This window comes from Oratosquilla oratoria, chromosome 13 (assembly GCF_046742065.1).
Source record: "Oratosquilla oratoria isolate Oo_2021 chromosome 13, ASM4674206v1, whole genome shotgun sequence".
NCBI lineage: Eukaryota > Metazoa > Arthropoda > Malacostraca > Stomatopoda > Squillidae > Oratosquilla > Oratosquilla oratoria.
The window spans coordinates 23,150,569-23,176,044 of NC_134789.1; the positions used below are offsets into that span (position 1 = coordinate 23,150,569).

A 25,476-nucleotide genomic window follows, 5' to 3' on the forward strand; every position below is an offset into this window, starting at 1 on the left:
TTTGTATCTATGATTTCTTCCATTAAGTCATTTACTTCGTGATTTCTTAATGCATTACTATATCTAATTTCTCTATATCTAAACTTTGACCTATTTCACCTGGGTTTCTTTGAGACCCTGAAAAACTGTTGTTTTCCCTCTGGTTTTTTCTTGGAGTATCTATCAAACAAGTTCTTTTAGGGATGACACCTCTTGGACTTTCCACTATGCTTATAACCAGTTCTGTCTTCGTTGGTTCATTTATTATTCTTTCTTCTTGTCCTTTTTCCATTTTGTCAAAACTATACTTTTTTCAAGAACTGGATTTCCTTTACCAGTCACCCGAGAAACACAGCTTACCCATTCCTCACAATAACAACTAGTTTCCTTCGTGTTCGGCAACAAAACTGCTAGATATGCACTCAATCGCTACACTTCCTTTCGCTTTGGTGTCCAGTGTGTGTTGCTGTACATGTAAGTAGTATATTTATCTATATAACAAGGGCTTTTTCCCCTTATAAGGGAGGTAGCCAAGTCAAAAGGCACATACCTACTCCCACCCATTCCACTACCATCCACCACCCTATCCTCCCTCTCATCTTAGCTCCTTATGGATGAAGGGTCATCCTTGTATCCTGCCCACTGCCCTGGGTCAGAAGCAATGCAGCTAAACACAGTACATCCACAGCAAGGCCACTTCACTTACTTGGTGACCCTCCTTCTCTGTCCCCTCATGTGAAACGTGGAGAAGATGGGGAGAAATCCCTTTGGGCTGTGTCAAAATATCTTTCACTCATAACCATTCCCTAACCTGCCCTCCCCCGATCACCTGACCCTCCCATCCTTGCATCACAGTATCACGTATACATATCCTTTCTCCACTCACCTCTATTTCCTGCCTTCCCCCTTCCTTGGTCAAAGCCCCTTTCATTCCATCCATCCATTTTCAGTTGTCCCCTGAAGTTGACTCCATCCACCTCTGCTTTCCACACCTCTTTTACTAATCTTTCTTCTCTCATTCATTCCATGTGTCCGAACCATCCCAATACTCTTTCATCAGCTGTATCTGCCATCTCCTTTTCCACCCCTGCTCTCCTTACAACAACAAGAATAAAGTATAATTTAATATATAATATTTAATATAATATAATATCACATAATATTTGATATAATATTGAATATGATATAAGAAGAAAGTGTAATTTACTCCAAGTATTGTACTGAACTGATCATGCCAGGAAGTGAAGTTTTAGTCACAGTAGTTTATGTCAAACAAGATATCAATGGGTTGTTCAGATGGAACATATCATTCATAGAATCTGGTATCCAGCAGTTAAGAAAATATACGAAACCAATTTACAAACAACACAAAATAAAGCCTAAATCCTGTCATAAGAGCAGCATATGAGAATAATCCACACAGTTTGATACAAGAGTCCTTGAACTCGCCTATCACTCACATTACATCACACAAACACACCCCACCATATCCAATATAAAATCAACCCTATCAGTATTCTACTTGGATATATACAATAATCTATCCTGTCCCACACTATGTCCATAACTCGCATCACAAAACAAGCACTTCTAAATGGATGACCAAATTCTGTACCTAGTACTCCACCATATTCCCCCCAGAAACTAACCCAGCAGAGAAATTACTCCCAAGACAGACAAGATTTGCACTGGCACCTGGATTCAGGTCACCATCCTTCAGGGAAACTATCAAGGGCTTCATCCCCCATATTAGGGAGGTAGCCAAATCAAAGGCACACACCCACGTCCACCCATTCCACTCCCATCCACCACCCTTGTTTCCCTATCATCTTAGCTCCTTGTGGATGAAGGGTCATCCCTGTTTCCTGCCTACTGCCCAGGTCAGAGGTATCACAGCAAGACACTACATCCATAGTAAGGGCGCTTCATGATGACCGCCTTCCCATCCCCTGATGCAGAAAATAGAGAAGATGGGGAGAAATCCCTTCAGGCTGCATCAAAATATCATCCCAATACAGCCATCATTCATTCACCCCTATACCCTGCTTTCTCCCTTCCTTGCCCACAGGTCCCCTCTTGCACAAAGCCCCTTTCACCCCATCCATCAATTTCATCCTTGGTTGTCACCTCATTCCATCCACCTCTGCTCTCCACACCTCTTGCTCATGTTTCTTCACTCGTTCTTTCCATGTGTCCAAACCATCCCAGTAATCTTTCATCAGCTCTATCTGCCAGCTCCCTTTTCATCCCAGCTCTCTTCATCACCTCCTCAGAAAAACTACTAATACAAAATCAGCTTAAACCATGGTTGCATTGACCAAAATGCAACCACTATATTGAAAACAGAACACTTAGTACTACACAGCCCAATGTTCACACATTCTGGACAGCAAAAACAATACAAGATCTTGTCACAAAATGGCTTTTAGGTTAAACCAGTGGCTATGACCAATTTCCAGAGTGTCATGGAGAGACCTGTAGTTTTGGAAATCTGACACTTGCAATTTTTTTTAATATTTTCCTGATGTTTTCTGATTTCCAATTTTTACTGTATATATAATTGGAAAGATTGGATTTTTCTCTCTCACAAGAAGTCAGAAAAATTAAGATCTATCTGTCTATATACCGAAAGGCTTCATCTTCTATATAAGAGAGGTGGCCAACCAAAGCATGCACCCACCCGCCAACTATCCCATACCCATCCAACACCCATTTGTTTCCTGTTTAAAAAATACTTATCTCCTTGTGGATGAAGGACCATCCCAGCCCTCTGCCACCTTGGAAGCAGTTAGGAAATTAGATATAAGGAAAAGTCGAGTATATCTTAATGAAAAAAACTAAGCAAGTGCAAACTTGATAAAACCTTGTTTGTTTTTACATATTTCAAAAGTTCATGATTCTAAATGTATGTCTCTAGCCTACAGTTAGAATGCTACAATTTTTATTGGGTTGGTAATTGCAGTTCTATAGGTTTTTGTGTGTGCAACAAATGGATAGAAAGTTTGGATACTTCTGATCTTGATTTATTGGCTGATCATGGTGCTTCTGATAATGACTTTCCATGTCTGATATATAGCTGTAGTTGTGGGTCATGTGCAAAAGAGCTGGGGAATTGATTGATTGATTGATCATATCTTCTATTTTATAACCTATATTTATTTTTTTGGGGGGTAACAGTTGGTGCTCACAAACTCAAGACCCTGATGTATACATCCTGCATATTGAAATTATACAAAATGAGAATTTTAAAGTTTTCTTAGTTTCATAAAATGTTCTTTCCAGGATTGTATTTAATAAAAAGAAATGGAAATCATTTGCTTGCCAAAGGGAAGAAGCTTCATGCACAGGTTTGATTCTTTTATGCTGAGCTGTATGTTAGTATTTATGAACTGTTTGCACAATGATTTGAAATAAGATTCAATACATGAAATGTGTGAGCCTGATGGTAACTGTTTTTCTTTAATTTCAGATGAGATTCTCAAACATGAAGTAATAAAGCCTTATACTGTGGCAAAATAGTGCCAAGGTGGAAGTAGTTGTATAGAAGTCTTAAGATCTTCCCTATTAGATGTTGGTTGATAATTATTGCAAGGTGCTATTGAATGTCAAGTACGAATTGTTGAAGGGTGCTAGTCCAAGAAGTTCTAGTAAAGTGAAGCCACTCTGTTTAAATGTAACATGATATTTAATGGACTTAGTTCAAATCTTCTTCCATATGAAGTTACATAAATTTATCTTTAAAGCTACTGGGTATGTTACCAGTGGACATGCATCTGTATCAGTGTATTTCTTCTCAAGTATGAGGTAATTTCAGATGTCATGCATTCACTTCATATTGCTGCAAGCACCAAATCCCCAAATGACATCATGACTTGCATTGGGGAGGAACAGTTCAAATGTCCCCACTGTAGTGCAGTGTTCACCACTGCCAGCAGCCTCAAGATGCATCTTATGGCTCATGCTGCAGAACATGTTTACAACTGCCCACACTGTGGTGCAACATTCACCACTTCTTCCAACCTGAAAATCCACATTATGTCACATGCTATAGACCAGAATCATGAGTGTCATTTGTGTGGAGCTGCATTTAGCACAGTAAGTAGTTTAAAGCTTCACATGATGTCCCACACTGAGCAACAGCTACAGCATCATAAGTGCATGCACTGTGGAGCTTCATTTACAGCACTAAACAGTCTCAAGATGCACATGATGACACATACAGGAGAGCAAATCTTTAAATGCCATCATTGTGGCTCAGCCTTCAGCACTTCTAGTAACCTCAAGATTCACATTATGACCCACACCGGTGAACAGAATCATAAATGTCCACATTGTGGTGCTGGTTTCACAACTTCAAGTAATTTGAAGGCCCATATAATGACACATACAGGGGAACAGAACTACAAATGTCCTCATTGTGGTTCTTCTTTCACAACCTCAAGCAATCTCAAAGCCCACATCATGACACACACTGGTGAACACAATCACAAATGTTCACACTGTGGTGCCAATTTTACTACATCTAGTAACTTGAAAATTCACATGATGACACACACTGGGGAACATCATCACAAGTGTCAACAGTGTGGTGCAGGTTTCACAACATCAAGTAACCTAAAGACTCATATGATGACACATACAGGTGAGCATAATCATAAGTGCCAACAATGTGGAGCAACATTTACAACATCAAGCAACCTGAAAGCACATGTCATGACACACACAGGAGTACAAAACCACAAGTGCTCTCACTGTGGGGCGACATTCACAACTTCTAGCAACTTAAAAACCCATATTATGACGCACACCGGTGAACACAACCATAAGTGTCCACACTGCCCGGCAGCTTTTACCACTTCAAGCAATTTGAAGACGCACATAATGAGACACACGGGGGAACATAATCACAAGTGCACACAATGTGGTGCTGCCTTCACAACTTCTAGTAATTTGAAAATTCACATGATGACCCACACTGGGGAACATAATCACAAATGTAACCATTGCCCAGCTGCCTTCACCACCTCGAGCAATTTGAGAATCCACCTGATGACTCACACTGGGGAGCGTCCCCACAAGTGCTCCCATTGTTCCTCGGCCTTCACGACTTCTAGCAATCTTCGCACTCACCTCTTAACACACACTGGGGAAAAACCTCACAAATGCCCTGATTGTAATGCTGCATTCACAACCTCAAGTAATCTAAGGACACACTTGATGACGCACACAGGAGAAAGACCGCACAAATGTCCCCATTGTAATTCTGCATTTACAACATCCAGTAATCTGAAGACACACATCATGACTCACACAGGGGTGCGTCCACACAAATGTCCAACATGTAATGCTGAGTTTACAACAGTTAGCAACCTGAGAACTCATATCATGACTCACACAGGTGAAAAGAAACATGACCCTAGTTCAACTCATGAAGGACACACGGTACATTCTCTTGTTCAAGAAGCAGCTCCTCCACCATCTTTACCACATGATCACCATTCATCACAGACACTGCCATGTGAAGTTCCGTCACCTGCCCATCCAACAATGTCTCATAAACCACAGCATCCATCTCTAACTCTTGAAGCACATCCATCTTTGCCAACACATGAATCTCATCCTCCACCTGCCCATACACCTCCTTATTGTCCTACACCATATTCCAACCCAGGAGCCCTATGAAGTATATAATGATAATAATACTGTATAGTAAAAGCACCAAAGGCAGCAACACATGCATGATGGTGTTAGAATGAGTTCACTCCTAGTGAGTTGTGTATTTCAAATATAATTGATTTCATATAAACTTGTAGGAATGGAATAGTAATTGATATTTTGTTTTGAGCATGTATGAACGGTCTGTTGTGTATTACTATGTAATCTAGTGTTGCTTATAGTAGGAAAAGGTGTAAAATATATACATAGAGAATATGCTCATGTATTATTATTATTATTATTATTATTATTTTGTATTTATTTTTTTAAGTATTTGTTATTCTTGTTTAAGATGTGGTACTTGACATTTTGTAAGAGCATACTTATTATTTCAACTGCATACTATCTAGCATAGGAAATTGCAAATGAATGTTTGAGAATAATGTAGAATAGTTCAAAATTGATTGTGAGGCTGATATATTGGATATTGTGAAGATGAATTTTAGATTGATGATAGAATTGTTACTGGTAACAAATTTATGTTGAAACCAAAGATTTGCATTTTATTGTTCACATGTTATTTGGTAGTCATTCCATGAAAAGGAGCATATATTGTTACAGATTATGAATAAACAGGCCTCAGGTTAGGTATTGTGAGCAACAGAACCAGGGGACAGAATAATATATGCCTGTTATAAAGCAAAGCTTTTTAATTATGTCTTACATGAGTGGCATTCTGCAATTTGTTATAGAGTGTTTTATAAAGATGTTAGTATGAATGAGTGTTAAGCCAGTTTTTTAATAAAAGTAAAACCGGTAATTATTGACATGTTTGAGTATAATATTCCACTTAGTAAGCAAAATTTTCTCCAGGAAGGCTGTAACTGAATGCACTGAAAATAAGGATTTTCTGCTGTGTGTACATATTAATATTTTTAGAGAAATTATATCAAATACTTAAAACAGTGTAATGTTAAGTTACACAAAATACTAGTATGTTGTATTCTGTTATGAAAAGCTAGGTGTGTGTGCACTAAGGAATTATTTACTTACTTGAAGTGGCCTTGCTGTGGATGTACCGTATTTTTCGGACCATAAGGCGCACCCGTAATTTGCTATTCCCCGTCCTTACATAAGGCGCACCTGGTCTCGTCATTGGATAATCATGCATATGTGAGTGCATTCAAAACTGAACATTTTCGTTGTTGAATGAAAAAAATCGGTTGGGATTTAGCAAAATTACAAAAATAAATGATATATATCTTTATTTTGGTCAGTGAAATCAGACCACCTCTATGGACGGTCTGCCCTGCCAATACCCCTGAAAAATATTATAAACACGTTACGGGAATTGTGGGGAATAAAACCAACATTAGCGGTTTTATTCCTGGAATTCTCTATTCACTTAAAAACACAAGATTTATTACAAATGACAGTAAATTTTTAGTTACGACCATGGGCGCAATATAGCAATAGAAAATTATTAATTTTGTAAATTATAATGTATGAACGTAATATGCAATTATGTGAGTGGAAATAAAAACAAAAAAAGTGCTAAAACAGATTTCGTAAGTAACGAAGTCGTGTCGGATGAATGGTACGCCATGTTTGTTATGATAGATGCCGACGTCGAAGAAATGAAAGGATGATGACTTCGTCTAACCTAACCTGTGTTTAATAAATCATTACCTGCAAATTAAATGTCATCAGGCTCGTCCTCGTCATCGTCGTGAGAGACGTTGGTGGGCTTTTCAACCACTCCCTCAGCTTGCGGGGTATACAAAGTTCTTGCAGCTTGAAGGAATGCATGTATCTCCGCTCCATAACATTCCTTCATGAAAATGTACCTGGCGAGGTACTGTCGTAATTACTGAGGCCATCAATTGACAGACGACAAGATGGCGTCCCGATCCTATGCTACTGACATTGTTCATTAGCATATTTGCTTGTAGCAAGGTATTTTTTATTTTCATTTCCGCCCACAAAATTGCATATTACGTTGATACATTTTAATTTACAAAATTAATAATTAATTTTCTATTGCTATATTGCACCCATGGTCGAAACTAAAAAAATACCCAAATGACTACAGTCGGAGTGGAGCGAGACTAGACCAATGCAAAATGGCTGTCTGTGTTGTGGACGCTATCATGTCATAGCCATGATTGCGTGAATGAATGTGGTGGCATGGACTTGAAAACTGTTGAAGTTTTCGCAATTTTCATGTCAAGATACATGCATCTTGGTTATAACTTGGTTGTAACTTTTGCTAGGCCTATGCACTGTCGCCGTTGGCAGGCTAGCTACGGAATGTGTCAAAATAGTACGTCACTTTCCGAGGCATTTTTTTGCACTGAAGCCACACATACGGCGCACCTCACGATAAGGCGCACCACCTGATTTTGGCTGATTTGAAGGATTTTGCCCGCGCCTTATGGTCCGAAAAATACAGTACTGTGTCCTGCTGCATTGCTTCTGGCCCAGGCCAGTGGGCAGGGTGGAGGGGTGACCTGTCATGTGGTAGGAGCCAGGATGAGAGGGAGAGGTGGTGAATGGGGGTGGAATGGGTGGGAGTGGGAGGAATTATGCCTTTTGGCTTTGGCTACCTCCCTTGTAAAGGGGAAAAGGACCCTGGTATATGTATGGATGTATTAATTTATTGTTATCATTATTTGTTTATTTATTCATTTATATTTTGCATGTATTGAATCATGACAAAGTGCCAGTAAATGGAAGTTGTTTGTATTTTGAAGCTGGAAGTTTTTTTAGTACAACCACTCCTCGTTTAACGACGACAATTGGGACCAGCGTCGCCGTCATTGACAGAATTGGTTGTTAAGCGAAAGTCTATACATATATACATGTACAATGTCCAGCAATACATGTATCTTTATTTTCGTGTATTTCCCTCTTTTATACAGTACATTAAAGCTTTATTTACTGTTTTGATAGTACAGAAAGCCCTCAAATAACGCGGTGGTTAGGTTCCTGAAATTACCGTGTATGACCAAATCTGCGTATGCTGACATTCCATATTAAATACCAGGGTATTTTTTTAGTTTCGACCATGGGCGCAATATAGCAATATAAAATTAATGATTAATTTTGTAAATTAAAATGTATCAACGTAATATGCAATTTTGTGGGCAGAAATGAAAATAAAAAATACCTTGCTATAAGCAAATACACTAATGAACAAAGTCGATAGCATAGGATCAGGACGCCATCTTGTCGTCTGTCAATTGACGGCTTCGGTACTTCCGACTACCTCGCCAGGTACAGACGCTCCTCTACTTTCGTTCATTCGTTTTACGTTTTTTCGATTTTACATTTGAACTGACTGTAAAAAAAAGTTGTAAAAAATTTTTTTTTTAGTGAATTTTTTAGTTTAGCGCGCTCTCCGTAGTTCAAATGATACTTGCGCATGCCGCTGTGTCCATTGTTTACATTGCACAAACGACAAACTGAACATGCCTTGCCTCCTCCTCCTCCCCCTCCTTCTCCACAATCCCAATTTATGTTGCTTGAATTTAATTTATTTGAAATTAATGTTATTATTTTACAATGTTATGTGTATAATTAATGATTTAGGGGTGTTTTATAAGGTACGGTAATAGAATTTACGGATGTATAGTACAGTAACAACTTACGTTCGGCCGTTTGGAACGTAACTAAAACGTAAGTTGAGGAGCGTCTGTATATTTTCTTAAAGGAATGTTATGGAGTGGAGATACATGCATTCCTTCAAGCTGCAAGAACTTTGTATACCCCGCAAGCCGAGAGAGTGGTTGAAAAGCCCGCCAATGTCTCTCATGACGACGACAACGAGGACGAGCCGGATGACATTTAATTCGCAGGTAATGATTTATGAAACACAGGTTAGGTTAGTTTAGTTTAGGTTAGACGAATTTATCATCCTTTCATTTCTTCGACGTCGGCATCTATCATAACAAACATGGCGTACCATTTGTCCAACACGACTTCGTTACTTACGAAATCTGTTTTAGCACTTTTTTTTCCACTCACAAAATTGCATATTACGTTGATACATTATAATTTACAAAATTAATAATTAATTTTCTATTGCTATATTGCGCCCATGGTCGAAACTAAAAATTTACCAATACCGGTATATACTGTACCCCAGGTAGTTTTTGCAGCTTGCAGGATGGTAATGTAGACCTAAGCTTCAGAACACTTTACCTCACAGCTAATATCCACTGTACAAGTTCATTTATAACATCATACAAATTTGCCTCAGCCAATTTATCGTACACAACGTCATAACTTCGGGAGATTTACGTTAAACGAATATTGGTCTCATAAAGCCCGTCGTTACTCCGCGTTGTCGTTAACCGAGTGGTTGTATTTTGCAGGTGAATTAGAATGTTCTTAAAAACAAATCTTGGTGACTAGATTGGACAAAGAAGTAAATGCACACATGAAAGACTAGGGAAATACAGCATTTTAAAAAGAAATATCCAAAGAGGTTGGTATTTCATCCATAGTATGAATATGAATCATCCCCAGAAACCATGTGCAATTGTTATAAGTCATCTTTGATAATAAAATTTGTTGCCTTTTGTTTCACTGACTGAGGCCCTACAGTGGCTATAGTGGTCCTTGGGTCCTTTTGTAGATATCTCTGGTAAGAAAAATTCTTCTTCTTCTTTCTTCTAATATATATATATATATATATATATATATAGATATATATATATATTTTTACTCTGTTATATGTATATATATATATATATATATATATATTTATATATATTTATATTTATATTTATATATATATATATATATATATTTATATATATATATATATATATATATATATATATATATATATATATATATATATATACTATTTCTGCATCACTGGTAGAAAGTAGTAGGAGGGGAGCAATCACCAGTTGTCAGGTCTTATATGGAAATGTGGAGGATATAGAGCTGAGATTATTAAGAGATCTTGGTCATTGTCCAAAGATTGAGTACTAGTCCCGTAAGGCTGTTTATTCTGATGGGGGTAGACTTCTCATTCTGATGGGGTTAAGGGGGTCAACAGGTTTTGAAAAGAACAGCAGGGAGATTATTCTATCTGCCATAGAGCTTACAGGAACACTGACAAGCATCCATCATTGGTCCCAATGTGCTTGATTTGGTAAAACTGTGACTACTGTATCTTCATAGAAATGTTCAAATCTAGTTTGTCTTGCCATTTAGAAACTATATCTGGCTTGCAATGCCTGCGAATTTACCTAGTTGTATCTTATGGGAAGGGGAGCTATGCTCATGGTGTCCCATCTTTGTATCTTGCAGTGTCTAGTTTGCTGTTAAATGTGTGTATTATTTTTGCATACACTATTGTTTTGTCCAGTTTGTTCCAGATGTCTACCACTCTCTGTGGAAAGCTCTTTTTTTTCAGGTCTCTTCTATAACAATCCTTTTTTATTTTTTTTTCATGTCCTCTTGTGTTTCTCTTGTCCCAATTTTGTAAGTCCTCTGTCAAGGACTTCCGTGCCTTTCATGAGTCTGTAGTTGGTCAGTAGGTCACCTCTTTCACCTCTTGGTTCCAAGTTGGTAAATTCAATTTAGCTAGTCTCTCCTCATATGACAGGTTTGAAAGGGCTGGGGCCATTTTTGTGGTTGCTCTCTTGATTATTTCAATTTTCTTTATATTCTTTTTGTTACTGGGTGACCATAGTGTTGCAGCATACTCCAGTCTAGGCCTTATTAGTGTGAATAATATTTTTTTTTAACCATTTCTTCATCCAAATAGGTAAAAGCCACCTTTAATGATCTAAGCAAGTTGTAGGATTCTCCTACAATTTTGTTCATTTGTTTATCAGCAGACAAGTCATTTGAGATATTACTCCCAAGTCTTTTTCAGATCCCACTTTCTTCACTTACTTTCGTTCCAATTATATTGTCCTGTTATTCTTTTTTTACTTTTTCCGAACTCCATTATGCTACATTTCTAAATATTGAAGTCTACTTCCCACTTCTGACTCCATTTCCAAACCTTGTTTAGGTCTCTGTAGTCATTCACACTCCGTTTCAGTTTTCACTTTCCTCAACAATTTAGCATCGTCTGCAAAGCTCATGTAACATTCTACATCTTCATCCATGTCATTCACATAAATAATGAACATTATTGGAGCCAGTATTGATCCCTGTGGAACTCCACTAATCACCTCCTCCCAATCTGAACACTTTTCTCTGAGCACTACTCTCATTTTTCTACCATGTAGGAAATCCTCCATCCAGTTAAGTAGGTTACCTTGTATCTCCAATGTTTTCAATTTTTTTTTAACAATTTTTTGTGTGGTACTGTGTCGAAGGATTTTTGTAAGTTTAGGAAGGCACAATCAGCCCATACATCCCTTATATTATATCTGTTAGTTGTGAGTAGAAACATTAAATTTGTGCACTGACAAAAAGTGAAGGGATGGGGCATGGGAGAGGTGGCAATAAAGAAGGATAAAAAAGACAAGATTATTACAAAAAAGGCAGGAATGAATGTAGAACATGAAGAGAAGAAGAAAAGAACTTTGAGAAGGATGTCAGTGACAAATGCAAGATCAACCCAAGCTATTTTACAGATTTGTAAATGGTAAGCTGAAACATAGAAGAAATATACAAATTGAAAGTTGAAGAATTGTATATGAAGATGGAAAAGTGCAAACAGAAATAATGAACAAAAGCTTTCAATCAGTACTCAACATCAGTGAAGAGTTTGAAGGAGTAAAGACCATAAAAATGGATAAAGTACAATTGATAGATCATAAATAAGGCCTCAGGACCTGATGAGGTATCAAGTGGGATACTGAAAGAATGCAGAGAACCATTGGTGAGGAAAGCACACAATTTGATAATTAGCTTACTAAAAGAGGGAAAGGAGCCATTGGGCTAGAAATCAGCAAATGTAATACCAATATACATAGGAGGTAACAGAGAAGTATTACTAGTATATAGACCAGTGTCCTTGACTAGTACATAAGTGAAAATTGTAATGGATGAAGCATCACGAAAAGCAAAGAATATTAATGAATAATCAGTTTGGATTCAGAGAAGGAAAATCATGTGTAACAAACCTGCTAAGACTCAAGAGTGATTGATGTGTTACATAAGAGATTAGTTTGGAAATTAGAAAACATGGAGGCCTCAGTAGAAACATACTAGAATGGATGAAAAAATTCTTAAAAGATAGTCATATGAGAACAGGAGTGAGATGTGAAGTCAGAATGAAATTACATGGAGAAAGTATATGAGTGGAGTTAGGAGTGGGAAATGAATTTCAGTACAAAAACATGTAAACTATTGGAAATGGGCCAGAAGCAAGAAAAGACTGATGATAGATTACATAATGGGAAATGAAATAACAAAAACCAAGGAAGAAAAGTACCTAGATATCATAGTCAAAGACAATCTATCGCCTGAAGCACACTTAAGGAAAATACCAGGAGAGATCTATAATATGTTGAAAAATATGAAAGTGGCATTTCACTTCATGGATGAGTACATGATGAAGAAAATCAATAAAAGATTGATATGGTGCAGACTGGAATATGCAGTGGAGATGTGGTCACCATATTTAAAGAAAGATAAAAGAAAAATAGAATACAAAAGGCAGCAACCTTAGTTTCAATGACAAAATATGTGAGGAAAGATTGAGGAAACTGGGACTTCTAACTTTGGAGCAGTGAAGAGAGAAAATAGGTGACATGATAATGATGTCTGAATTGGAAATAGGTTTAGAGAAAGTGGACAGAAAAGAATCGCTCATACTAGTAAAAGATTGTCAAGAGATCATAGGAAAAAATGTAAAAATAGACACCTTTTAAAGAATTTTTCAAGTTTCTCAAAATTCATTTGTTGTACATTGGTCTTCCTATTCTGTTTCTCATTTCTTCTTAGGTCTATTTGTTCTTTTAGTTCGAATTCTATTAGTACATGGTCACTCTTTCCTATTGGTGTTTTGTAATTTATTCTGTCCACAATTTCGGGTTCTGACGTATTAAATCCAGTCTCGATGGTTCCTCAATGTTTCTGTATCTGGTATTTTCCTTTATCCACAGAGTCATTGTGTATTCAATGGTCATGTTGAGCAGTATGTTGCCCCAGATGTCTTCTCCACCCTTTACTATCATTTCTTCCCAACATATTTCTTTTGAATTAAAATCACCCATAATTACTATATTTCCTCTTTCCTTCAGTATATAAGTCAGTTCATACTTAGTATCTTCCAGCAGTTTGGAATGATCGTTTTCTGTCTAGGACTGTGTTTTGAGGGGTACATACACTACTACAAATTTTCTAATTTTCATGTGGTTATTTTCAACTTTTATCATAATTGATTCTACATTGTTATTTCCTTCTGTTATCTTTCTCACATTTAAGTCTTAACTAGTAAAAAAAATAATACTCCCTGTTTTTCCTTTCTGTTCTTCAACAGTTGTATAGACCTTGTCCCACAGTATTTGGTGGTAGATTACTTTTTAATTGTTTCTACTATTCCCATTATGTCTGGTTTTTCTAATGCCAGATAGTCATTTAGTTTATTCAGCCCTGAAATCATTCCATCTATGTTGGTATAGGGTAATTTTTTTTTCTTGTCTTTGTCTGCTTTGTTTCCTTTTTCCTGATATACCATTTTCTCAGCCTCAGGTCCACTAAAAAAAAAAAAAAAAAAATCTGTCAGTTCTTTTTTTCATTTTTTTATTTGCTTCATTTCTAAGTGCCTTTTTCTTTTTCTTCATTACTCATTTCTTTTTTTATCCATACATTTTTGTGTTGACTGCTTGCTAGTTTTGCTGTTCTAGATAGTACTTTCTCTGCAGTCATTTGTAACCTAAGTTTTACTTTAGTGGGCTATATTGTATTCCTTTTGAATATCTACCTATTCTATATGTTTCTTCAATTTCTTTATCTAAACTTTGTCCCTCTTGAATCTCTTTCAGAATTTCTTTAGCAATATCTTTTTCCTCTTTTTCTCTCTGTTATTCAGGAACATCATGCTTTTCTTTAATACCATAGATTACAATGCATCTTTTTTTTGTCCACTGTATCCCTAACCAAATTACCTTTCTCTTTTATCACTTGGATTACCATTTCTTTAGCATTCTCCTTGACCTGCTGCTCCACTATTTCTTTAAAAGATAACTTTTGACTTTCCTGTTCTACTTTCCACTGTTTATTTCTTGGAAGTCATTTTGATCTTTTCTTCCACTTTCTTGGTCACTGCCTGTATTTGATCCTTCATCTCTTTCTTTAATGCCTCATTCATATTCATATCTTCATTTTTTTAATCTTTTATTTTCTCCCTTTATCCTATTTAGTTCCATTTTCGACTCCTCTATTTCCGTTATTTTCTTCATTGTATATACTTTTGCATTCACTTTTGAGTTTGATTATTTCATCTAACAATTCATTGATTTCCCTATTTCTTATTATATTTTCATACCTGGGTTCTCTTTCTGTATCTATCCCTCTATACATATTGTTATTATCCCCGTTGAATCCCAAAAAAATATTTCCATCAAACCTTTGGTATGTCTTTGGGGTCTCATTCAGGCATGTCTTATTTGGTATAACTCCTAGTGGTGACTCAATTATACTTATATCTAGGTATCTTTTTTGGTTCTTTTTTCCTATGTCCTTCATTTTTTCCATCCATTTTTTGTAACTGATTGTGAAAACGAATAAATAAAGATACAAAGACTGTTACATTGTCGGTCACTGAAACTATGCGTCTCCCTTCTTGTTTTGTGTAAACAACTAGGTAAGGGTTGGTTGGTTCCAAAATCGTTCATCAGCGAATCGCTTTGTCTGCAAAGAAGTTCATATAATATTCCACACCTTCATCCATGTCATTTATATATATGGCAGACATTATGAGAGTCAATACAGAGCCTTGTGGGACTCCACTTATCATTTCTTCCCATTATTGCTTTGATGCCCTCTGACCTCTTAAGTAGAGAGCCCCAGTTTTCCTCCACTGTGTGCAGCAAAAACTCCTGTAACTGGTCATCTATCATATATTATTTATGTTTATAATTAATCCTATATCTCATTATCTAGCTTAAGATAACCTAGTAGTGGTCAAATTCAACATCCATATGCATTTTCATTAAGGATGGCAAGCAAATATGGCTCCTGCTAGGATGTGTGCTTATAGCACCACACCCACATCTCTTTGTGTTATCGTGACACATCATGACTTACCATGAGACTTGACACATGACACATCATGGAGCATGACAGTTGTGTAGTGGCTTTAGCTCCAAATCTTGATGTATTAGTTTGTGTTGGTTAGTGTGATGTGTGTGAGGTGGACTAATGTATATTGTGTTGCACTTGATAGATGTGTGTGAGAAATTCATAGGTTTGGTGCATGTAGGTCATGTGAGTGGGCCTGGGTTTCTATGTCCCCAGCTAGGAGAGTAAGTAAAAGATCAGGCACCAGAGTACAGACCTCCTTATGTGTGACATAGGAGAGAGAGAGGAATTTTTTTTTTATATAAATATATATAGATAGAAGAAAGCTAAAGATAAATGTGGGTAAAAGTAAGGTAATGAGATGTACAAGGGGTGAAAGTGGCAGTAGACTGGAAGTGAGCATTAAGGGAGAGTGACTGGAGGAAGTGGATAGTTTTAGATACTTGGGTGCAAATGTGGCAGGGAAAGGTGGAGTGAAAGTGGAGATAGAATGTAGATTGAGAGAAGCGAGTAAATGCCTTGGTGGATTAAAGAGTGTAATGAGGAATAGACATTTGGGAATGGATGCTAAGAGGAGACTGTATGAAGGAGTGATTGTGCCAACAGCACTGTATGGGGCAGAAACATGGAACATAAGAGAAGAAGAGAGAAGGAGTTTGAATATGTTTGAGATGAGGTGTCTGAGATGTATGATGGGGGTTACTAGGCTAGATAGAGTGAGAAATGAGGAGGTGAGGAGGAGAACAGGAGTGGAAAAGGAGCTGGGAGATAGGGTTGATGAAAGAATATTAGGATGGTTTGGACACATGGAAAGAATGAGTGAAGAAAGACTAGTAAAAGAGGTGTGGAAGGCAGATGTGGAGGGAGTGAACATGAGACTACGTCCTAGGATGAGGTGGATGGATGGGGTGAAGGGGGCTTTGGGGAAGAGGGGAATGTCAGTTGAGGAAGGACGGGAGAGGACAGAAGACAGGGGTGAATGGAGAATGGTTGTATATGGATGATGATGTGATTACATGAGGTGGAATGGGCAGGGGGATGGGGGGTGAGGTAGTATGTGTGAGCAAAATTTGACGCAGCCTGAAGGGATTTCTCCCCATCCTCTCCTTTTATGCAATGGGGGGACGGAGAGGGGGCGGGGTTGCTGATTTAATGAAGCGGCCTTGCTGTGGATGTACTGTGTCTTGCGACACTCCTTCTGACCCAGGGCAGTGGACAAGGTGCAGGGATGACCCGTCATTCAGGAGGTGCTCAGATAAGAGGGAGGGTGGAGGGGTGTGGAGTGTATTCAGGGATGGAATGGGTGGGAATGATTTTATGCCTTTTTCTTTTTGGCTACCCCCCTTGTAAGGGGGAAGAAGCCTTGGTATATATATATATATATATATACACATATACATACATCAAGGGATCTAAATAAAGTCTGGGAATGGAGTAGGAAGTGGGAGATGAAGTTCAATACTAAAAAGTGTAATATAATGGAATTTGCAAAAAGCAGAAACAGAATAACAGGATCATATAAATTGGGAGAAGAAAGTATAAAAAAGTTGAAAATGAGAAGGACCTGGGAGTCATTATTATGAATAATATGTCACCTGAGAAACAAATAAATAAGATTTTTTGTGAAACTTATAATTTAATAAGAACAATCAAAGTGGCATTTAGGCTCCGGCGCTTGGCCTTCGAGCCAAAAACTCCATAAATCAATCAAAGTGGCATTTACATACCTGGATGAAGAAATGGTGAAGAAAATACTAATCATTCTGATAAGACCAAGATTGGAATATGCAGCAACGATGTGGTCACCAAGTACAAAAATATATATAAAAAAGATTGAAAGAATACAAAGAGCAATTACAAAATTGGCACCAACACTCTCAAAACTATCATATGAAGAGAGACTAGCAAAACTTGAGCTACAGACACTAGAGCAAAGAAGAGAGAGAGGAGATTTGATAGTTATTTACAGAATCATGAAAGGCATAGAAATTATTGATAGAGAGGATCTAATAAAATGGGATGATAGAAATACAAGAAGACATGGAAAGAAAATCAAGAAAGACAGCTATAGAAGAGATGTGAAAAAGAACAGCTTTCCTCACAGAGTAATAGACAGTTGGAACAAGTTAGATGAGAAAGTAGTGTGTGCAAAAACAATACATGAATTTAAAAATAGTTTAGATAAAATGAGATATGAAGACGGGACACCACGAGCATAGCTCCCCTTCCCGTAAAATACAACTAGGTAAATACACAAATGAGATGAATAGATAAATATGAAGAGAAAATCATATACTACTATAACTGCTACTAATAATAATAGTAATAATAAATTATGATATGAATCAATAAATAAAGTGGACAAAATTGGTTGGTAAAAAGTGAGAGAGGGTAGAATGAGTTTCTGGGCCTGAGCTGGAAACCAGGCTTTGGCCTATCAGGGCCACACCTTGTTGTGAAAGTGGTGATAATGTGATGCCTTGTGGCTGGGAAAGATCTGGTCCTTTGCTGGGGTGTAGGTTCCTCCATCAGTTCTTCCTTTCCATTGATGCAGGCACATTGTGGTAGTGCTTGATTACCTCTGGTAGGCATGAAGTTGATTTTGACAGTTTTTCACAGAAAGTATGTAAGATAAACTAGAAAAGGGAGTTGGAAATAAGAGTAAATGGTAGATATATCAAATTCCAGCAAAATAGCTAAATAGGTGAGACATCTGTAGAAGTTCTGAATGACATAAATTCAGGTAACAAATTCAGGTTTTGAGAACTTAAATAGAATTCAAGTTTGAAAAGTCAACACATTATTTCAAATTAGAGCAGCGACTAAAAAGAACATTAAACTGAAAGAAGACAAAAATAGTATTTTGAATACTAAAGGAGAGAGAGACAATATCCTGGTTATCAATTCAGAGGGAAGAAACAGTCAGTTGTTAGAAATTGGTATGAGAAAAGAAGGAACAAGATAGAATGGAAGGATTGATGCAGAGTCAGAAAGAAAAAAATCCTGTCAGGGAAGTAGAAAAAAAAATGTATTAGTGTTGGGCAGGGAAGACATCCACATTACCTTATGGATGGAAAGGAGCACAAACTACAAAATGCTAGAGAAATTATATCTTATTTTGGGGGATAACTCATGCACATGATGAAATTGAAGATGTTGTTAGGTTAGGTAATTAAAAAAAAAAATCAAAATCAATTATGGCAAACAATGTAGTTATCAGATCTTGGAAGTTACAAGGTAAAGTGAAATCTAAGACTACAGTATTTCAGTTAGAAACTATACTACTGAGGGAGAAATGTAATATGGAACTTGTAAATGAAGCCAAGGTTAAGAATGAGAATAGAAGCAAACAAAAGAAAGAAGATTTTCTTGGGAGAGTATTAAATAATTGAAAAATGGAAGAGAACAACAAGAGACAGTAGAAAGAAGTGAAAAGTAGCATATACAAATGTGGATGGCTTACTATCAACCAGATTAGAAAGCAGTGATTACTCATTTTCAAAACCCATCAACCCCTTCACCTCCATGAGGTGAGTGTTGGTACTCGGTCTCCAGACTGGGACCAAAATCTTATTATCAACATCAACAGTATTTCTTGCACTTTTTCACATATGGAGAGCTGAGAACTGACAACTGGTGCCCTCTTCCCACCACTTTGAGCTGGTGACATAGGAATAGTCCTACACTGCTACAACACAGACAACAGTCCAAAGTTTCTTCTCAGAGAGATTTGTGGAAGGTTCAGTGGACCAGTGCCAGCCACTGTGGGGCAACAGTTGATTAATTGACTTGTTAGTAAATTGACCTGATAATCTTCCCTTAGTTGAGACCAGGCTACCAAGATATGTAGACCTACAAAATGGGAAATGCTCTATATACAGTCTGAAGATGTGATATAAAAGATGAATTGGGGGCAGGGTGATGGTAATTATAGAACTTTATATAAAAGTTAATGAAATAATATTGAGCAAAGGTAAGTCTTAGGCAATAAATCTAAGAATAAGAAATAGAGGACAATATAGACTTCATAGTGGCATGCATACCACTCAAGACGAGGTCATGGAATGATGATGAATACCAAATACAGTATTGTTGTCAGAGACCTCTTTCCTCTAGAAGAAAATTATTGAAAATAATGTAATTGTGGTAGGTGACTCTAACTGCATGAAACTTGGAGAAATGGGAAGCAGGTGGTAGTGGAATTTTTTTGGGGTAATATTTATTAGATATTGCAATGAATGTCACAAAGACCCAATGGTGAAAAATGTGATACTAGTAAAAAAAAAATATTCTAGGAATACAAGATCTGCCACTGAAGAAATTTATGTTGAATAATTGAAGAACATCTACCCCCATAGGAAAGAGTGACCATGCAGCACTTCAATTTTGGTGAGGAGGAGGTATTGAGCTAAGAAATGATTCGTGCAGACAAGGCAGATGCAGCTTTTTGAAAAAAAAATCATTTTAGGAATATTTTAGTAAACTGGGAATTTTCATGAATATTAACAAAACTAAGAGGAAATGGTAAATCTGTAAAAGGCTACAACTTCTATTTTAACAAATGTGTGCCAAAAATTGGTGGAAAGAGAAATTGGTAAAAGGATGGGTTAGATAAAAAATGTAGAACTGCATAAAAGCCAGGATGCACAGAGAAAATAGAAGGGAGGTAGCCAAGTCTAAAAGCATATATCCACCCCCACCTATTTCATTCCCACCCATTCCACCCCCATCCACTACCCTTTCCCCCTTTCATCTTAGCTCCTCATAGATGATGGAAAGAATGAGTGAAGAAAGATTAGTAAAAGAGATGTGGAAGGCAGAGGTGGGGGGAGTGAACTTGAGGGGATGACTGAGGATGAGATGGATGGATGGAGTGAAAAGTGTGTTGAGCAGCAGGGGAAGTGTTGAGCAAAAGAGGAATGTCTGTTGAGCAAGAAAGGGAGAAGGCAGGAACTAGGGTTGAGTGGCAATGGCTATGAGTATGTGATACTATGATGCAAGTAAGGGGCAGGAAGGGGAGGTAGGGAGTGGTTATGTATGAATGATATTTTGATGCACCCCAAAGGGATTTCTCTTGGTCTTCTCTTTTTCTGCATAAAGGGACAGGGGGGGTTGTCAGTTAAGTGGTATACATATATATATATATATGTATATATATAGTATGGTACATTATATAGTCTTAATTTTTTTTTTAAGTTAACACGCTTGTTGGATGGCTCGTCTAAATAAAAGACTTGGAAAAAAAATAAGATTTTAAGCTGTATCATGCAAATTGGTGTCGGGTAATAGTTGGGGTGAGTGCCAGAACATTCCTTTTGAACACCCTGCATAGTACACTTTTTAGTGTCATTATCTTAGGTAACCAGTCACACAGCCAATGATTTTAGTCTCAGTGGGGGAACTAGTTAATCCATTTGTTGAAACTTAACACACTTGTCAAGTGGCTTGATTGGATAAAATACTCAGTGAAATTAAGACCACATACTGCTACATGCGAGTTAGTGTTGAGGAATAGTTGGAACAAGTTCCAGATCATTCCTTTATTGCCTAGTTGTAACCAGTTCCACAGCCAATGGTTTGAGTCCCAGTGTGGGAGTTAGTTAATCCAATTGTTGAAACTTCACATGTATGTGTGTGTGTGTGTATATATATATATATATATATATATATATATATATATATATATATATATATATATATATATATATATATATATATATGGAGAGTGATGGGAATCACCCAGTTCTTATTGGTTCATAAGAACCTGTTCTTGGAATTCCACGAGCTCTGCCAACTGGTTATTAAAAATTGGCTTATACAGGCTATAACAGCCTAAGTGATATTTGCATGCTACTGGCACAGTGAGAGAACCTGTTGTTAAATAGTTCGAATCCCACCGCTGTATATGTTTATATAAGTGTCACAAGAAAATATGTTGTATGCATGTGTGTATGTATATATAATATATATAAGATATATATATATATATATATATATATACCGTATGTATATATATATATATATACACTATATATATACTATATATACTATATACTATATTATTGATTTATTTACTTATGTGAGCCTTACACCAATTGTGGGAAATTAACTTAAATTTTAGAAAAATATATAAAGTATTGGTTATGGACAAAGGCCCAAAAAGACCAATGAATTACTTAGTGGAAAATTAAATCATTATAAAAGCAGAAGAAATTTCTTGGAGTACATGTCATAGATACCTTCTCAAATGGCTTGACAGTGCTCTTGACTGCTAGTTCAGCAATTCAAGTTTGAGTCCTGCCCAGGGCTGAAAATTTCAACATCACTACAGTGAGCTGGCACTCCAACTATAGTGTGCAAAGAGTTATGTGTTTGTGTATGTGGGGATTTGGGTGGTAAAGTCACACAATTACTCATAGAATGGGCCATATATGACTTCTGAGCTCTCATCTGCAAGGGTAATAGCTGTTGATGATGAGTCCAGCATGTGATCCAAGACTGTGATGGCTATGGTGAACCTGATATTTGTCAGCAAAATTGTAGATGAAAATAAGGGGGAAATTTCACTACGTCTAAAAATATAAAGAAATACATTTTTCTATATAGATGCTTCAACTGAAATAGTTTAAATGATGATGTAGTCCAAACTAAAACCACATAATAATTCAAAACTAGGTATGATAGTTGGTGAAAAAGAATCAAAACTTTAAGTATAGTTCCTTTTTTATATTACAATTAGGTAAGTACATCTTGTCAAAGAAGATCATAGAAACAAGTGCACAATTACTTGGATGAAATAATGGTAAAAAAAATATTAGTCACACTGATAAAACCAAGATTGGAGTACACTTCGACACTATAGACACCCAACACAAAAAGAAAAAACATAAAGAAATTAGAAAGTATCCAAACAGCAACAACAAAGATGGCACCAGCACTTTCAAAATTGATATATGAACAAAGATTGTCTAAACAGGAACTACCAACCCTGGAACAAAGAAGAGAAAGAGGAAGTCAAGAGAAAGAGGAGATCTATTGGCCATTTACATAATCATGAAAGGCATGGAAGTCCTTGACAGAGGAGACTTATTAAAGTGAGATATAATAAAAGCAAGAGGACATGAAAAGAAACAAAAAGTATAGTTATAGAAGAGATCTGAAAAAAAAAAATAGTTTTCCACACACAGTGGTGGATGTCTGGAACAAATTGGATGAAACATAAAACAATTTAAGAACAAACTAGATGGTGAGAGATACAAAGACTGGTCACTATGAGCATAGCTCCCCTTCCCATATAATACAACTAAGTAAATACAACAATAAGTGTCCTCAATGTAGAATATCTAATTTTATTTATAGTTCCAGTTATGTTTTATGAATATTTGGGTAGTGAAGATGCTTGGAACAGCATCTGCATAGTGCATGTACAAATGATGTAAACGTAAGTTGTAGTATTGCTTATTATCTATGACAAAATGCATAAAAACAGCAAGTGTAAAATTAAATATCATAAGAAAGGCTTAGAATGAAAGTTAAATCCAAAATACAACTAAATACTTGAAAACAAATATGGTGTTAATATATACTGGTAGTACCCACATACTGGGGTATTGACTACATGTTGACATGCATTCAGAGATTTAGAGATTATTTTTGGGAGCTCCTATGGAACAGAGCTGCACAATATTTGTCCATGGTAGAATAAAACCTACTCAGAAAGGAATGATGAAATGCTTTTTCACTACTGTTGTCCCTCCTTTATATTGTCCTAATCTTTACCATTTCTATGACTCTTACCTCTTTCTTCTCTGAACCTCCCAGTGGAGGGGAGAAGTGTGCCACCACCATGTTTCCATGGATAGTATAAAAACAGTTAGATGGTATGGAGTAAAGGGACTAGGGTTCTCCCACTATATTTTTCTTCCATGAAAACCCAAGGCTGGGAGGAGTCCAACCAGAACCCTAGTAATTGGGTCTGTAAATATGTGTGGATATGGTGCATGTGAGAGTAAAATTAATGTGTAAGAAGAAAGATGGTTGAGGGAAACAAAATTGAAATGGAAGAGTGAATAGTTGGGGAGTGTGGTGGATAGGATATTAGAAGTGGCAAGAAGGGAAGGGAGAATCGTGCCACTTTTGGTGAATAAGATGGGTAAGTGCATGGAGCAGAAAGAATTGTCATTTAAGATGATGTGGTGCAAAGGTGAAATTGGGATGGGAAATAAGGGATTTTTTGAGTGCATGTGGCCCTTGTAGCAAGAAAAGTGAAGAAAGGGAAATGTCTTGGAGTTATAGAAGGACGTCAGTCCATTTCACACTTTTTTTTCTGATTGAGCTAAGCTGATTTTTATTTTTTACTGAAATTCATGCCTATCATTGTAGTCATTCTAAGTTTCATTAAAGTTTATCAATAGATACTGTACTTACAAAATAAAAAACTCATTTTATTGTGCAAAAATAATTAATATTCAAAATGCTACTAGTTCCCAACTATTTTGACTTAAGTTTTGCCATTTTTTTTTGAGAAAGTATTAGGCATGCTTATAATTATCAACAAAACTAAACATGTCTTGGTTCAGTGATTATGTTTTGGTCTGCTGATATATTTACCCCCACAGAAATTTTTATTTGTTTATAACGTAAATCCTTCTAGAAATTCCTATATAACACATCATAAAAGTGTTCAAAATGCTGCAGCCCTCTTCTGTTTTGATGGTCTAGGCATTTTGAATACTTGTAAGTGTTTGTAGGATGTAGGAAACCAAATGGAAACAAAGAAAATGCAGTGCATAGTAAATATCAACACAACCACATGGACCATGCATGTGTCCCTACTCATGTTGTATCAGGAACTGATGCACTCTCCCTTCTCTCTCCTTCACACACATGCACCACAGAATTGCTATCAAATACATTATCTAAAGGGACAGACAAAAAAAAAAAGTGTAGCAAAAACAGTAACAAGTTAGATACATGTAGTCATGTAATTACCTAATTGTAGTATACAGGAAAGGAGCAATGCTTTTTGGGTCCTGTCTCCTATTCTCTAATTTTCTAACATACCTAGACTCAAATTCATGTATGGTTCCAACTTAATCTATATCTTTGATTTCCAATTATCATATTTAGATTTGAACTTGTTGTTTGAGCTTGGACAATATCATCTAATTTATTCCACATATTCATACATCTATATGGAAAACTATATTTCTTCATATTCTATTGACATGTGGTCTTTCTTAATTTATTTCCATGACCTCTTAAATCCCTCCCATCTTTAATCAGGAGATCTCTTCTATTAATGCAAAATATCCCCTTTAGTGACCTGAATACTAATCATGTCACCTCATTCTCTTCAGACTTTCAGTACCTTTAGTCTTTCCTCATATGGTTTATCTACCAGGCTGGGGACCAGTTTGGTTGCTGCCCTTCGTATTATCTCAATCATGCTTATATCCTTCACTCTGTGTGGGGACAATACTACTGATGCATACTCCAGTCTTGGATGTATCAGGATTTCAATGAGTTTTTTCATCATCTCTTCATCCATATAGTGGAACATCACTTTAATCTTCTGCAGTAGTCCATATGTCTCTCCCACAATTCTGCTGATATGTT

At 36.7% G+C, this 25,476-nt stretch overlaps 1 protein-coding gene across 7 annotated transcripts in view; it reads left to right on the forward strand.

The window, feature by feature from the left end:
- LOC143032349 (cyclin-D-binding Myb-like transcription factor 1) overlaps nt 1-25,476 on the forward strand; it is a 121,621-nt gene that overhangs the window by 8,315 nt on the left and 87,830 nt on the right. For 4 of the 7 annotated variants that reach the window (XM_076196946.1, XM_076196945.1, XM_076196944.1 and 1 more), the window contains exons 3-4: nt 3,262-3,326; nt 3,449-6,463. The exons of the other annotated variants lie outside the window; for them this stretch is intronic. In XM_076196946.1, coding sequence (XP_076053061.1) covers nt 3,799-5,661 — 1,863 coding nt within the window. In that variant the 5' untranslated portion in view covers nt 3,262-3,326; nt 3,449-3,798 and the 3' untranslated portion in view covers nt 5,662-6,463. Of the gene's footprint in view, nt 1-3,261; nt 3,327-3,448; nt 6,464-25,476 lie in introns of those variants that run through there. 7 annotated transcript variants of the gene reach the window in all.